Source organism: Bombina bombina, chromosome 2, assembly GCF_027579735.1.
Source record: "Bombina bombina isolate aBomBom1 chromosome 2, aBomBom1.pri, whole genome shotgun sequence".
In the NCBI taxonomy this organism is placed as follows: Eukaryota; Metazoa; Chordata; class Amphibia; order Anura; family Bombinatoridae; genus Bombina; species Bombina bombina.
This window is the reverse complement of record NC_069500.1, coordinates 712,956,358-712,970,675: the sequence shown is the minus strand read 5'-3', so window position 1 is coordinate 712,970,675 and position 14,318 is coordinate 712,956,358. Positions and strand designations below refer to the sequence as shown.

The 14,318-nt window shown below is 39.0% G+C and overlaps 1 protein-coding gene across 2 annotated transcripts in view; it reads left to right on the top strand.

Moving 5' to 3' along the window:
* The window catches only part of SLC25A51 (solute carrier family 25 member 51), a 31,352-nt gene extending 19,046 nt beyond the window's left edge, over positions 1–12,306 (top strand). For both annotated transcript variants that reach the window (XM_053702709.1, XM_053702710.1), the window contains exon 2: positions 11,103–12,306. In XM_053702709.1, the coding sequence (XP_053558684.1) occupies positions 11,143–12,039 (897 nt within the window). In that variant the 5' untranslated portion in view covers positions 11,103–11,142 and the 3' untranslated portion in view covers positions 12,040–12,306. The remainder of the gene's footprint in view (positions 1–11,102) is intronic.
* The last annotated feature ends 2,012 nt before the right edge of the window (positions 12,307–14,318 follow it).

Sequence of the window (14,318 nt, the reverse complement as noted above, 5' to 3'; positions counted from 1 at the left end):
CAAGCAAGCTGCATCATCCCATCTACCAAAAGCAAACCAGCACAAATTAAAAAGAGCAGAGTATGTGTTCTTCAAAGGTTGTTTTATGTGTATTGAGTAGTATTTAAAAAGGGATGTTGAACTCAATGTTTAACTTCTTCGTGCCATTAGGACGTTCTATGCCATCCTAACCGCTCTGGGCTTTAACGCCATTAGGATGGCATTGAACATCCTACCTTATTTGGCGTACTGCAGCCTCCTCCTTTTAGTTAATAAAAAAAAATCAGACTGGGGGGGTGTGCCTAGCAGTTGAGGCCGTCCCCTATGATCCGATCCCAGCCTTGAAATCATGTGATCGGATCAACAATCCCCTAATTTCAATTTTCAAGCAAGCATTTACATCAGAACTTTGTTCTGATCTAAGCACTTGCCATGGCATGAAAGGGGTTAATATCTCCCCATCAAATGCTTTGCTAGAATAAAACAACATTTCAATGTCTATTTTGTCTGCTTTGCTGTAAAATACCTCTGCATATAGTTCCACTCCCTACACAGATGCTGGAGTACATCCCTGCAACATTCTACCAGTGTTAATTTTGGCAGCAAATCTCGATTTAGTCTTAGTTTTAGTCTTTTGACTAAAATGCCATTTTAGTTTAGTCGTATTTTAGTCATCTGAATTGTTTTAGTTTTAGTCTAGTTTTAGTCGACTGAATCTCCAGTAGATTTTAGTCAACTAAAATCTAAAGGGTTTAGTTAAAGTGTAATGCATTATTTAAGCATTTCTCTATAATTTGCAAACTGATTATATACTCCAGGAGTAAACATAACACCTGTTAATATTTATGGTATTAAGGTTTAAACATGCAATACAGACACAGATTTAGCCGTTGTTATATGTAACATCTTTATTAAACATAAAATTAAATAAAACAAAGTTTCATAAACAAACAGAAGTGTAAGTTTAAAATATATAAAAACAAAACTGTAAACTGTATTGAACAAATTACCCATAATAAAAGCTTTAACAGTTCTCTGTTAATAATTAAAACAAGTATTAAGTAACTCAACGCAACAAAAAGTTTCAGCAGCTAGCACAGGCACAGCATAACTTAAACCCATACTGGTGGGTTATTCTTATTTCTATAGGAAGAATCAATTCATTGTTCACAGATACGAAAACAATTTGGCAACGATATTAGCACTGCTCTAGAACTTCCAAACTCATTATTTCTCCTGTTAAGTGTAGTCAGTCCACGGGTCATCATTACTTATGGGATATTAACTCCTCCCCAACAGGAAGTGCAAGAGGATCACCCAAGCAGAGCTGCTATATAGCTCCTCCCCTCTACGTCACACCCAGTCATTCTCTTGCACCCAACTAATAGATAGGATGTGTGAGAGGACTGTGGTGATTAAACTTAGTTTTTTATATCTTCAATCAAAAGTTTGTTATTTTAAACGACACCGGAGTGTGTTGTTTCCTTCTCAGGCAGAATTTGAAGAAGAATCTACCTGAGTTTTTTGTATATGATCTTAGCGGACGTAACTAAGATCCGTTTGCTGTTCTCGACCATTCTGAGGAGTAAGGTAACTTCAGATCAGGGGACAGCGGGCAGGTTCACCTGCAAAGAGGTATGTTGCAGTATATTATTTTCTAAGGAATGGAATTGACTTTGAAAATACTGCTAATACCGATATAATGTAAGTACAGCCTTAAATGCAGTAGTAGCAACTGGTATCAGGCTGACATATATATATGTTAACACTTAAGTATTTCTGGGGAATGGCACTTCACTGGGAAAATACTGTATGCATATAACTTTTAGCCTAACTTGCAGTGGGAGCGACTAGCAGCAGGCTTTTTAATGACATTTCATATATTAGATTTTAAACGTTTACTGGCATGTTAAATCGTTTAATTATCTGAGGTACTTGGTGAAAATTGTTTTGGGCTTTATTTTCCACATGGCTGTCGTTGTTTTAAATTAAAACAGTTTACTGAGCTTCCCTCACTGTTGTAGTGTGAGTGGGAGGGGCCTATTTTGGCGCTTTTACTACGCATCAGAAATTCAGTCACAGTCTGTCTTTTTCTCCCTGCATGATCCAGGACGTCTCCACAGAGCTCAGGGGTCTTCAAAACTAGTTTTGAGGGAGGTAATCACTCACAGCAGACCTGTGAGACTGTGCTTGACTGTGATAAAAACGCTTATATTGTCAATTGTTATACGTTTTTTTCTGATATTAAGGGTTAATCATCCATTGCTAATGTGTGCAATCCTTTGCTAAATTTGGTTTATATAACTAATCCGGTTCATTGTTATTCAACTGTGACAGTTTTTGTGTGCACAGTAACGTTTTTACATATTGCTTGTAAATTTAGTTGAAAAGTATTTCCAAGCTTGCTAGTCTAATTGCTAGTTTGTTTAAACATGTCTGACACAGAGGAAACTCTTTGTGCAATATGTTCAAAAGCCGAGGTGGAGCCCAATAGAAATTTATGTACTAATTGCATTGATGCTACTTTAAATAAAAGTCAATCTGTACATGTTAAGCAACATTCACCAGACAACGAGAGGGAAGTTATGCCGACTAACTTGCCTCACGTGTCAGTACCTGCATCTCCCGCTCAGGAGGTGCGTTATATTGTAACGCCAAGTACATCAGGGCGGCCATTACAAATCACTTTACAAGACATGGCTAATGTTATGACTGAAGTTTTGTCTAAATTGCCAGAACTTAGAGGTAAACGAGATCACTCTGGGATGAGAACAGAGTATACTGATAATGCTAGGGCCATGTCTGATACTGCGTCACAATATGCAGAGCATGAGGACGGAGAGCTTCATTCTGCGGGTGACGGATCTGATCCAAATATATTGGATTCAGACATTTCAAATTTTAAGTTTAAGCTGGAAAACCTCCGTGTGTTGCTAGGGGAGGTGTTAGCGGCTCTGAATGATTGTAACACAGTTGCAATCCCAGAGAAAATGTGTAGGTTGGATAAATATTTTGCGGTACTGACGTTTTTCCTATACCTAAGAGACGTACTGAAATTATTACTAAGGAGTGGGACAGACCCGGTGTGCCTTTCTCACCCCCTCCTATATTCAGAAAAATGTTTCCAATAGACGCCACCACACGGGACTTATGGCAAACGGTCCCTAAGGTGGAGGGAGCAGTTTTCTACTTTAGCTAAGCGTACCACTATCCCGGTGGAGGATAGCTGTGCTTTTTCAGATCCAATGGATAAAAAGTTAGAGGGTTACCTTAAGAAAATGTTTGTTCAACAAGGTTTTATATTATAACCCCTTGCATGCATTGCGCCTGTCACGGCTGCGGCAGCATTTTGGTTTGAGTCTCTGGAAGACACCCTTGACTCAGCGACATTAGATGAGATTTCACTTAAGCTTAAAACCCTTAAGCTAGCTAATTCATTTATTTCTGATGCCGTAGTACATTTAACTAAACTTACGGCTAAGAATTCCGGATTCGCCATTCAGGCACGCAGAGCGCTGTGGCTAAAATCCTGGTCAGCTGATGTAACTTCTAAATCTAAATTACTTAACATACCTTTCAAGGGGCAGACTTTATTCGGGCCCGGTTTGAAAGAAATTATCGCTGATATTACGGGAGGTAAAGGCCATGCCCTGCCTCAAGACAGAGCCAAACCCAGGGCTAGACAGTCTAATTTTCGTGCCTTTCGTAATTTCAAGGCAGGAGCAGCTTCAACTTCCTCTGCTCCAAAACAGGAAGGAGCTGTTGCTCGCTACAGACAAGGCTGGAAACCTAACCAGGCCTGGAACAAGGGCAAGCAGGCCAGAAAGCCTGCTGCTGCCCCTAAGACAGCATGAAGTGAGGGCCCCCGATCCGGTAACGGATCTAGTGGGGGGCAGACTCTCTCTCTTCGCCCAGGCTTGGGCAAGAGATGTCCAGGATCCCTGGGCGTTGGAGATCATATCTCAGGGATATCTTCTGGACTTCAAAGCTTCTCCTCCACAAGGGAGATTTCACCTTTCAAGGTTGTCAACAAACCAGATAAAGAAAGAGGCGTTTCTACGCTGTGTACAAGACCTTTTACTAATGGGAGTGATCCATCCAGTTCCGCGGTCGGAACACGGACAAGGGTTTTACTCAAACCTGTTTGTGGTTCCCAAAAAAGAGGGAACCTTCAGACCAATATTGGATTTAAAGATCCTAAACAAATTCCTAAGAGTTCCATCATTCAAGATGGAAACTATTCGGACAATCTTACCCATGATCCAAAGAGGTCAGTACATGACCACAGTGGATTTAAAGGATGCTTACCTTCACATACCGATTCACAGAGAACATTACCGGTATCTAAGGTTTGCCTTCCTAGACAAACATTACCAGTTTGTAGCTCTTCCCTTCGGGTTGGCTACGGCTCCAAGAATCTTTACAAAGGTTCTGGGCTCTCTTCTGGCGGTACTAAGACCGCGAGGAATTTCGGTAGCTCCGTACCTAGACGACATTCTGATACAAGCGTCAAGCTTTCAAACTGCCAAGTCTCATACAGAGTTAGTACTGGCATTTCTGAGATCACATGGGTGGAAAGTAAACGAGGAGAAGAGTTCTCTCTTACCACTCACAAGAGTTCCCTTCTTGGGGACTCTTATAGATTTTGTAGAAATGAAAATTTACCTGACAGAGGACAGGTTAACAAAGCTTCTAAATGCTTGCCGTGCCCTTCATTCCATTCAACACCCGTCAGTGGCTCAATGCATGGAGGTAATCGGCTTAATGGTAGCGGCAATGGACATAGTTCCTTTTGCACGCCTGCACCTCAGACCGCTGCAATTGTGCATGCTAAGTCAGTGGAATGGGGATTACTCAGATTTGTCCCCTACGCTGAATCTGGATCAGGAGACCAGAGATTCTCTTTTATGGTGGCTTTCTCGGCCGCATCTGTCCAGGGGGATGCCCTTCAGCAGGCCAGACTGGACAATTGTAACTACAGACGCCAGCCTTCTAGGTTGGGGCGCTGTCTGGTATTCCCTGAAGGCTCAGGGATCATGGACTCAAGAGGAGAGTCTCCTTCCAATAAACATTCTGGAATTGAGAGCAGTTCTCAATGCCCTACTGGCTTGGCCTCAGTTAGCAACTCTGAGGTTTATCAGGTTTCAGTCGGACAACATCACGACTGTGGCTTACATCAACCATCAGGGAGGGACAAGAAGTTCCCTAGCGATGATGGAAGTATCAAAGATAATTCGCTGGGCAGAGTCTCACTCTTGCCACCTGTCAGCGATCCACATCCCAGGAGTGGACAACTGGGAGGCGGATTTCCTAAGTCGCCAGACTTTTCATCCGGGGGAGTGGGAACTTCATCCGGAGGTCTTTGCCCAAATACTTCGACGTTGGGGCAAACCAGATATGGATCTCATGGCGTCTCGCCGGAACGCCAAGCTTCCTCGTTACGGGTCCAGGTCCAGGGACCCGGGAGCGGTCCTGATAGATGCCTTGACAGCACCTTGGACCTTCAGGATGGCTTATGTGTTTCCACCCTTCCCGATGCTTCCTCGTTTGATTGCAAGGATCAAACAGGAGAAAGCATCAGTGATTCTAATAGCGCCTGCATGGCCACGCAGGACCTGGTATGCAGATCTAGTGGACATGTCATCCTGTCCACCTTGGTCTCTGCCTCTGAGACAGGACCTTCTAATTCAGGGTCCTTTCAAACATCAAAACCTAATTTCTCTGAAGCTGACTGCATGGAAATTGAACGCTTAATTTTATCAAAGCGTGGATTTTCAGAGCCAGTAATTGATACCTTAATACAGGCTAGGAAACCTGTTACCAGGAAAATTTACCATAAGATATGGCGTAAATACTTACACTGGTGCGAATCCAAGGGCTACTCATGGAGTAAGGTTAGGATTCCTAGGATATTGTCTTTTCTACAAGAAGGTTTAGAAAAGGGTTTATCTGCTAGTTCGTTAAAGGGACAGATCTCAGCTCTGTCCATCCTTTTACACAAGCGTCTGTTAATCCTGGCCAAAGCCTGTGTTTAAATCTGTTGCTCCGCCGTGGAGCTTAAACTTAGTTCTTAACGTTTTACAGGGTGTTCCGTTTGAACCCCTTCACTCCATTGATATCAAGCTGTTATCTTGGAAAGTTCTGTTTTTAATGGCTATTTCCTCGGCTCGTAGAGTCTCTGAATTATCAGCCTTACATTGTGATTCTCCGTATCTGATTTTTCATTCAGATAAGGTAGTTCTGCGTACTAAACCTGGGTTCTTACCTAAGGTAGTCACTAACAAGAATATCAATCAAGAGATTGTTGTTCCATCATTGTGTCCTAACCCTTCTTCAAAGAAGGAACGACTTCTGCACAATCTAGATGTAGTCCGTGCCCTGAAATTTTATTTACAGGCAACTAAAGATTTTCGACAAACTTCTTCCCTGTTTGTCGTTTATTCTGGACAGAGGAGAGGTCAAAAAGCATCTGCTACCTCTCTATCCTTTTGGCTTCGTAGCATAATACGTTTAGCCTATGAGACTGCTGGACAGCAACCTCCTGAAAGGATTACAGCTCATTCTACTAGAGCTGTGGCTTCCACTTGGGCCTTTAAGAACGAGGCCTCTGTTGAACAGATTTGCAAGGCTGCAACTTGGTCTTCTCTTCATACTTTTTCCAAATTTTACAAATTTGACACTTTTGCTTCTTCAGAGGCTGTTTTTGGGAGAAAGGTTCTTCAGGCAGTGGTTCCTTCCGTATAGAGATCCTGCCTGTCCCTCCCGTCATCCGTGTACTTAGCTTTGGTATTGGTATCCCATAAGTAATGATGACCCGTGGACTGACTACACTTAACAGGAGAAAACATAATTTATGCTTACCTGATAAATTCCTTTCTCCTGTAGTGTAGTCAGTCCACGGCCCGCCCTGTTTTTTAAGGCAGGTCTAAATTTTTTAATTATACTCCAGTCACCATGCACCCTATAGTTTCTCCTTTCTCGTTTGGTTCCTGGTCGAATGACTGGGTGTGACGTAGAGGGGAGGAGCTATATAGCAGCTCTGCTTGGGTGATCCTCTTGCACTTCCTGTTGGGGAGGAGTTAATATCCCATAAGTAATGATGACCCGTGGACTGACTACACTACAGGAGAAAGGAATTTATCAGGTAAGCATAAATTATGTTATACTCCTGGAGTAAAGGTTTATTAACCTGTTTCTATTTATGGTATTAAGGTTTGAACATGCAATACAGATTTAACTGTTGTGGTATATAACATGTCTTTATCTTAAAATTTAATAAAATTAAGTTTTGTAAAATTTACAAAAAAACAGTAATTGGATATGGATTGATTATAACACCTTGCATAAAATGTTTTTGTCAGCCAATTTTGATTTAGTTTTAGTCATAGTCTTTTGACTAAAATGCCATTTTAGTTTTAGTCGTATTTTAGTCACCAGAATTTCATTAGTTTTATAGTCATTTTAGTCTAGTTTTAGTCGACGAAATTAACACTGCATTCTACCCAGTAGCTGGTTAGCTCATAGCAAAAGCTCATTTACATCTGCCTTTAAATGGCCTCCGTAAAGGGGACCAGTACCATGGATTTCAATGGATTTTTCAGGAGTTGTATTTCTGAACTGTTATTGATTTGCAAAACCTTGTCAATTGTCTCTTCAATAACTATTGCAACCATTGTGCAGATCTAGCAGTGCAGCTAAAGGTGAAGCGGAGTTAGAGATCGTTAATGAGCATACAATTTTACACAAAAGTGATATTTGTGGTCAACTTAGTAATACCTGTGCACGCAAATGAGCGCTGGTATTACAAGTGAGGTGCAATGTAAACGCAACCTCAAGTTCTCATTGCACGGAAGCTTTGTGCTCAGAAGAGCACGCTTCCAAAGGCTCCAATGGGAGACACGGCAGGAGAACTAGCGCAGCAAAAGGGGTAAGTCGCACAGCGATGGCAGCAAATTATAAATATATATGTACACGATTATATGTATATTTATAGTGCACACGCAGTCTGTTTTATTAACTACACACTTTTTTTTTTTTTTTTTTTTTTTGGGGTGGGGGCCAGTTGGGGCACATTTTAAATATTAACCAGAGGTCTGATCGCTGGTTAATTTTTTTTAGAGCTAATTGCTACTGGGAGCCTGCGGTAGCAATAACCAACCTCTTGTAATGGCTGGTTATTTATTGCGTGCCCGTTTTACTTCTGTTTAATTTGCTTCATTCTCTTGGCTCAGGAGCAGCTTACCGATGGGTTCAGCTGTGCATTTAAAGGGACATTAAACACTTAAAATAAATTATAAGCATGATGTTGGGGTTATTCCCTGCCTCCCTTTAGTCATGGGTGCCATCATGTTGAAATCTACCTTTCACTACATTCCAGTGCTGACCTGTTTGCACATGTGCAGAAACTCTCCTTCAGGTAACTGCAATGCAATCTAGATTCGAAAATGGCAGAACCCATAGTTAAAGGGACAGTCAAGTCCAAAAAAACTTTCATCATTTAAATAGGGAATGTAATTTTAAACATTTTTCCAATTTACTTTTATCACCAATTTGCTTTGTTCTCTTGGTATTCTTAGTTGAAAGCTAATTCTAAGAGGTTCATATGCTAATTTCTTAGACCTTGAAGACTGCCTCTAATCTGAATGCATTTTGACCATTTGAGGGCATTAGTTCATGTGTTTCATATAGATAACATAGAGCTCATGCATGTGAAGTTACCCTGGAGTGAGCATTGATTGGCTGAAATGCAAGTCTGTCAAAAGAACTGAAACAAGGGGGCAGTTTGCAGAGGCTTAGATACAATGTAATCACAGAGGTAAAAAAGTGTATTTCTATAACAGTGTTGGTTGTGTAACTGGGTAATGGGTAATAAAGGGATTATCTATCTTTTTAAACAACAAAAATTCTGGTGTTGACTGTCCTTTTAAAGGAAGTTGTATGAAATATATTTAGTGTTAAAATTACATAAAACCCAAATTTTTCTTCCATGATTCAAATACAGCATACAACTTTAAACACCTTTCCAATTTACCTCTATTATCTATTTTGCTTTGTTCTCTTGGTGTCCTTTTGTTGAAAAGCATACCTAGATATGCTCAGAGCTGGGAACTAACTGCTGATTGGCGGCTGCACATGTATACTGTTTGTCATTGGCCTACTGATGTGTTTAGATAGCTGCCAGTAGTGCATTACTGTTCCTTCAGTAAAGGATACCAAAATAATTAAGCAAAATTGATAATAGAAGTAAATTGGAAAGTTGTTTAAAAATGTATGTTCTATCCGAATCATGAAAAAAAATTTGGTTTCTTGTCCCTTTAAAATCCAGTTTTATGTCAATTTATAGACATTAATAATGTATAGTGTAGAGCAATGTTTCTCAATTCCAGGACCCCTAAAAGACCAGATTTTCATAATATCTGAACTAGAGCACAGGTGAAATAATGAGCTGACGGGTGAGAGCAGGTTAGAAACCATGTGGAAAAGACAAGTTCTCTTGGTATCATTTGTCAGGGTAAACTTATGTTGGCTCAGTAGCAGCAATGTGCTACCAGAACATATATGAGCCAATGACAAGAGGCAAATATGCGCACCCACCAGTCATAAGCTTGCTCCCAGTAGTCAATTTCTGCTTCTGAGGCTTCTTAGGTTTACTCTTCAACATAGGCTACCAAGAGAATATTGTTGTTGTTATCATCATTTATTTGTATAGCGCCACAAAATTCTGTAGCGCTGGGTACATTGATAGGGGTATACAATGACAAGGATTTGTGATAAAATACAAAACATAACAAAACTAAACAAATCTAGTACAGGAGGAAGAGGGCCCTACAGGTTTAGGGTGCAGAGATATAAGGTTGGGGTAGCTTGTCACATTGGTTGTAGTTGCAGCAGTGAGTCAGGCAGTTCATGTATTAGTTTGGTTAGGATGAGCGATGGAGGATAGATGGGAAGTCTCTGAATAGGTGAGTTTTCAAGGAGCGTCTGAAGCTATACAAGGTTGGAGTCTTATGGAGCTGGGTAGAGAGTTCCAGAGGACAGGAGCAGCACGTGAGAAGTCTTGGAGGTGGGAGTGGGACGTATAGATAACAGGAGTAAAGAGACGTAGGTCGGAGGTTTATCGAAGAGGATGGGATTGGGAATATTTGGAGATGAGAGAGGAAATGTAGTTGGGAGAATGTAGAATAAAGCAAATTTGATAGTAGAAGTAAATTGGAAAGCTGTTACATTTTCTGCCTGAACCATAAGTGTTAAAGGGTAATGAAACCCATTTTTTTTCTTTCATGATTTAGGAAGAGTATGCAATTTTAAACAGCTTTCTAATTTACGTCTATTTTCTAATTTGCTTCATTCTCTTGATATCCTTTGCTGAAAAGCATATCTAGATAGGCTCAGTAGCTTCTGATTGGTGGCTGCCCTTAGATGCCTTGTGTGATTGGCTCACCCATGTGCATTGCTATTTCTTCAACAAAGGATATCTAAAGAATGAAGCAAATACGATAATAGAAGTACATTGGAATGTTGTTTAAAATTGTATTCTGTACCTAAAACATGAAAGAAAAATTTTGGGTTAAGTGTCCCTTTAAACTCTGTCTCTATGGTCCCTTCTAGCAGTGTATAATCGTGTCAATCATTTTTACCTGCTTTTAAATTCTATTACAGATGGAATAGCAGTTGAAATGTGGTGAAGTAGCTGTATTTACCCCAACAATCACACCCATGCACAAATTACCTTCTAAAATTAGTTTGTGCCATGTTTTAGGAGGGAGTTAAACTTGTTTAAGGGGAAAGTAATGTTTTTTTCCCCTATATCAATATACGTATTATTATTTTCATCATTTATTTGTATTCTGTGGTGCTATGTAGAATAAGCTTTAAAAAAGTAGGAGTCAGAGTAAGATTCTATGTGATTCTCTAGCTCCCTGAATCTAGCCGGCCTTGTGCTAGAATGTTTACTATTATAAGTAATTGTATTGCAGATTGAGGTTTCTTTTCCTTTTTTTTTTCTTTTTTTTTCTTCTGCTTGCAGTATTCTGTAGAAACCTTAGTTAAACTATCATTTCATGTTGTGCAATACAAAAAAAACAATATCTTGGTTTGAATCTTCATGTGTTTCTATTTTTCAGGTTAGCTGTTAAATTCCTATGTGAAAATAAGCAACAAACCATGGATACTGAAGCCCATGAAAAAAGAAAAAGTGACCTAGTGATCACAAATCCAAAGGCAGATCTCAAGCAATGCAGAGTGACTGTCAGCTCTGGAAAACATTACTTATGTGGCTATTGTGCAGCATTCACAAACATAGCAATTACTTATCCCATCCAGAAAGTGCTCTTTCGACAACAGCTTTATGGAGTAAGAACCAGAGATGCGATTAGACAACTGCAAAAGGATGGCATACGGACCCTGTACCGTGGAATACTTCCTCCCCTTATGCAGAAAACCACAACACTTGCACTTATGTTTGGCCTATATGAGGATTTCTCAAGCCTCCTCCTTAGACACACTAATTCCCCAGAGATTGTTACACGCAGTGTAGCAGCCATACTTGCCGGGACAACAGAAGCCCTACTCACTCCCTTTGAAAGAGTCCAGACTTTATTACAGGACTACAAGCACCATGATAAATTTACAAACACATTTCAAGCTTTCAAAGTGCTCCGTCCCTACGGTATTAGTGAATATTACCGTGGCGTAATTCCCATTTTGCTCAGAAATGGGCCCAGCAATGCCCTTTTTTTTGGCCTCCGTAACCCAATCAAGCAGTGCCTGCCAGAAGCAAACACCTACAGTACTAACCTAATCAATGATTTTATTTGTGGCGGGCTGCTGGGAGCTATGCTGGGATTTTTGTTTTTCCCCGTTAATGTGGTAAAAGCTCGAATGCAGTCACAGATCGGAGGGGAATTTACATCATTTGGAAAGGTCCTTATGACGATATGGACAGAAAGGGATGGCAAGCTGACTCATCTTTTTCGCGGTGCCCATTTAAATTATCACCGCTCAATTTTATCCTGGGGTATTATTAATGCCACTTATGAACTGTTGTTAAAATTATTTTGAGGCTCTGTATGTGAGAATTGAATTGGGAAATCCTTTATTTTTTTCTCCGTCTTGGGATCAATTAAGCCATCACACCAAATATCAGATTGCCATGAAAAAATGCTCTTGAATGTAGCAGAACAAAGGAGTAATTTTAGAAGTGGAAACCACAGAGGACTTTCATTGATTTTTCAACTTCATTTGTGTTCACCTGTTCTTTAAATGCTGGAAAATGTTCTTTTAATGGATATTGTCCCAACATAAAGTGATTTTTGTTGATATTCAAAATGCTTTAGCCTTAAATTGTCTGACACCAACCGAAAGCCAGGGAAAAAATCAGCACTAATTTACAATCTTTATTTTAAACCACTTTGTAATATAAAATATGCTGCTTTCATGATAGGGTGAATTTGCCCAGACAAAATAAGAATATTCTTATTAAAAACACACAAAAAATAACACTTTTGTGTAAGTTAAAGTAATATGTACCCTACTTACCTAAACATAGTCTACATTAGTGTTCTGTTCTATCAATTAGCTGGTGGTCTCTTAGAGAGAGAGTACCTGTAAAATAAATGTAATGGAGGGTATATGGTTTGCTGAGTTTAAGTCTGTGATTGTTTATACTCCTTTTTATCTCTATTTGATATTAGTATTTTTTTTATTAAATTGTGCTCACTTTAAAGGGACATGAAACCCAATTTTTTTCATGATTCAGATATATAATTTGCAACAAATTTCTAATTTACTTTTATTATCAACATTGCTTAATTCTCTTGGTATCCTTTTGTTAAAGGAGAAACAATGCCATCTGGGAGTTAGCTGAATACATTGGCTGAGCCAATGACAAGTGGCATATATATGCCACAACCAATCACTAGCTATCTCCCACTAGTGCAATGCTGCTCCTGAGCCACCTAAGATATTCTTCTTACAAAGGATTCCAAGAGAACGAGGCATATTAGACAATAGAAGTAAACTGGAAATTTGTTTAAAATTGCATGTTCTTTCTGATTCGTGAACATTACATTTTTACTTTACTGTCCATTTAAACTTGTAACACCTTGAGATAATATGGAATCAAGCGTGACATATGAGATTCTGAATTGTTCCCCCACTGCTATTTGGTATTTGCACTGTCAAATGGATTGTAATTCTCTGAATACATTTACACACAAGAAAATCAGGTGCCCTAGAAATGACTCAGATTCACTTTCTTAAAGTTAATGTCTCTTTAAAAAGTAAGGAAATGATTGAAACTGTTTTAAATAACAAAAATCAAAACCTGCTTAAAGCCATACAACTGTGATAAATAGATTCATGTTTTTTTTTTTTTGTTTTTTTTTTTTAAAAGGGACACTGAACCCAATTTTTTTCTTTCATGATTAGATATGATCAATTTTTCTCTGTTCTCTTGCTATCTTTATTTTAAAAGCAGGAATGTAAGTTTTAGCAGCCAGCCTATTTTAGGTTCAGCACCATGGATAGTGCTCAGTATTACACATGCAGATTGCGGACTGCATTCTTTTCCACTATTTATCACTGCATGATGGATGTTCGTGCAACACTGATACCCAATAAGTTGCGCGAGAGCAGGCTTTGTAAGTTACACCAGTAAGATAAGGTTGAGGTGATATTAATTAAATTTACCACCTCCTGAGGTTGAAGAGAGGGTTTAATGAAGCAGCAGTTTAAATAATAATTGCAACCGATAGGAGCATTTGCCCTTTTAATAAATCCAGTACTAATCTATAGTTTATAAAAAAAAAAAATCATAAAGGTGTGATTAAATGTATTCCTACTTGATAATATCCTAGTTATAGTCTTCCATTACATACACATTTTACAAAACTACCTATTAAATAAACCTGGACACTGGTAAACACACTTTTGCAAGCATCTGAACATTCTGAGTCCACTTATTTGGTATTTTAACTTTTTCAGTATTTCAGTTGTACATTCAGTGGATTTGAAGAGAGAGAACACATTAGACCATTTATTGTATGCCTGGTGTAGCAATTGCTCAAAAGATAGTGCCAATAATTGGGTAGATTTTTTTTTTAATTATTTATTTATATATATATATTCACAAAAGAGCGCACTCCCACCTTCCAAAACAACTACCAGGGTGCAGACAAATAAAGTATACAGTTCCAAAAAGGCACTGTTTCTCTTGTGTGCCAATAAAGCACCTATTTTGCACAAATCCAGAGAGTGCATGCCTTTTTGGAACTATATATATATATATATATATATATATATATATATATATATATATATATATATATATATATATATAT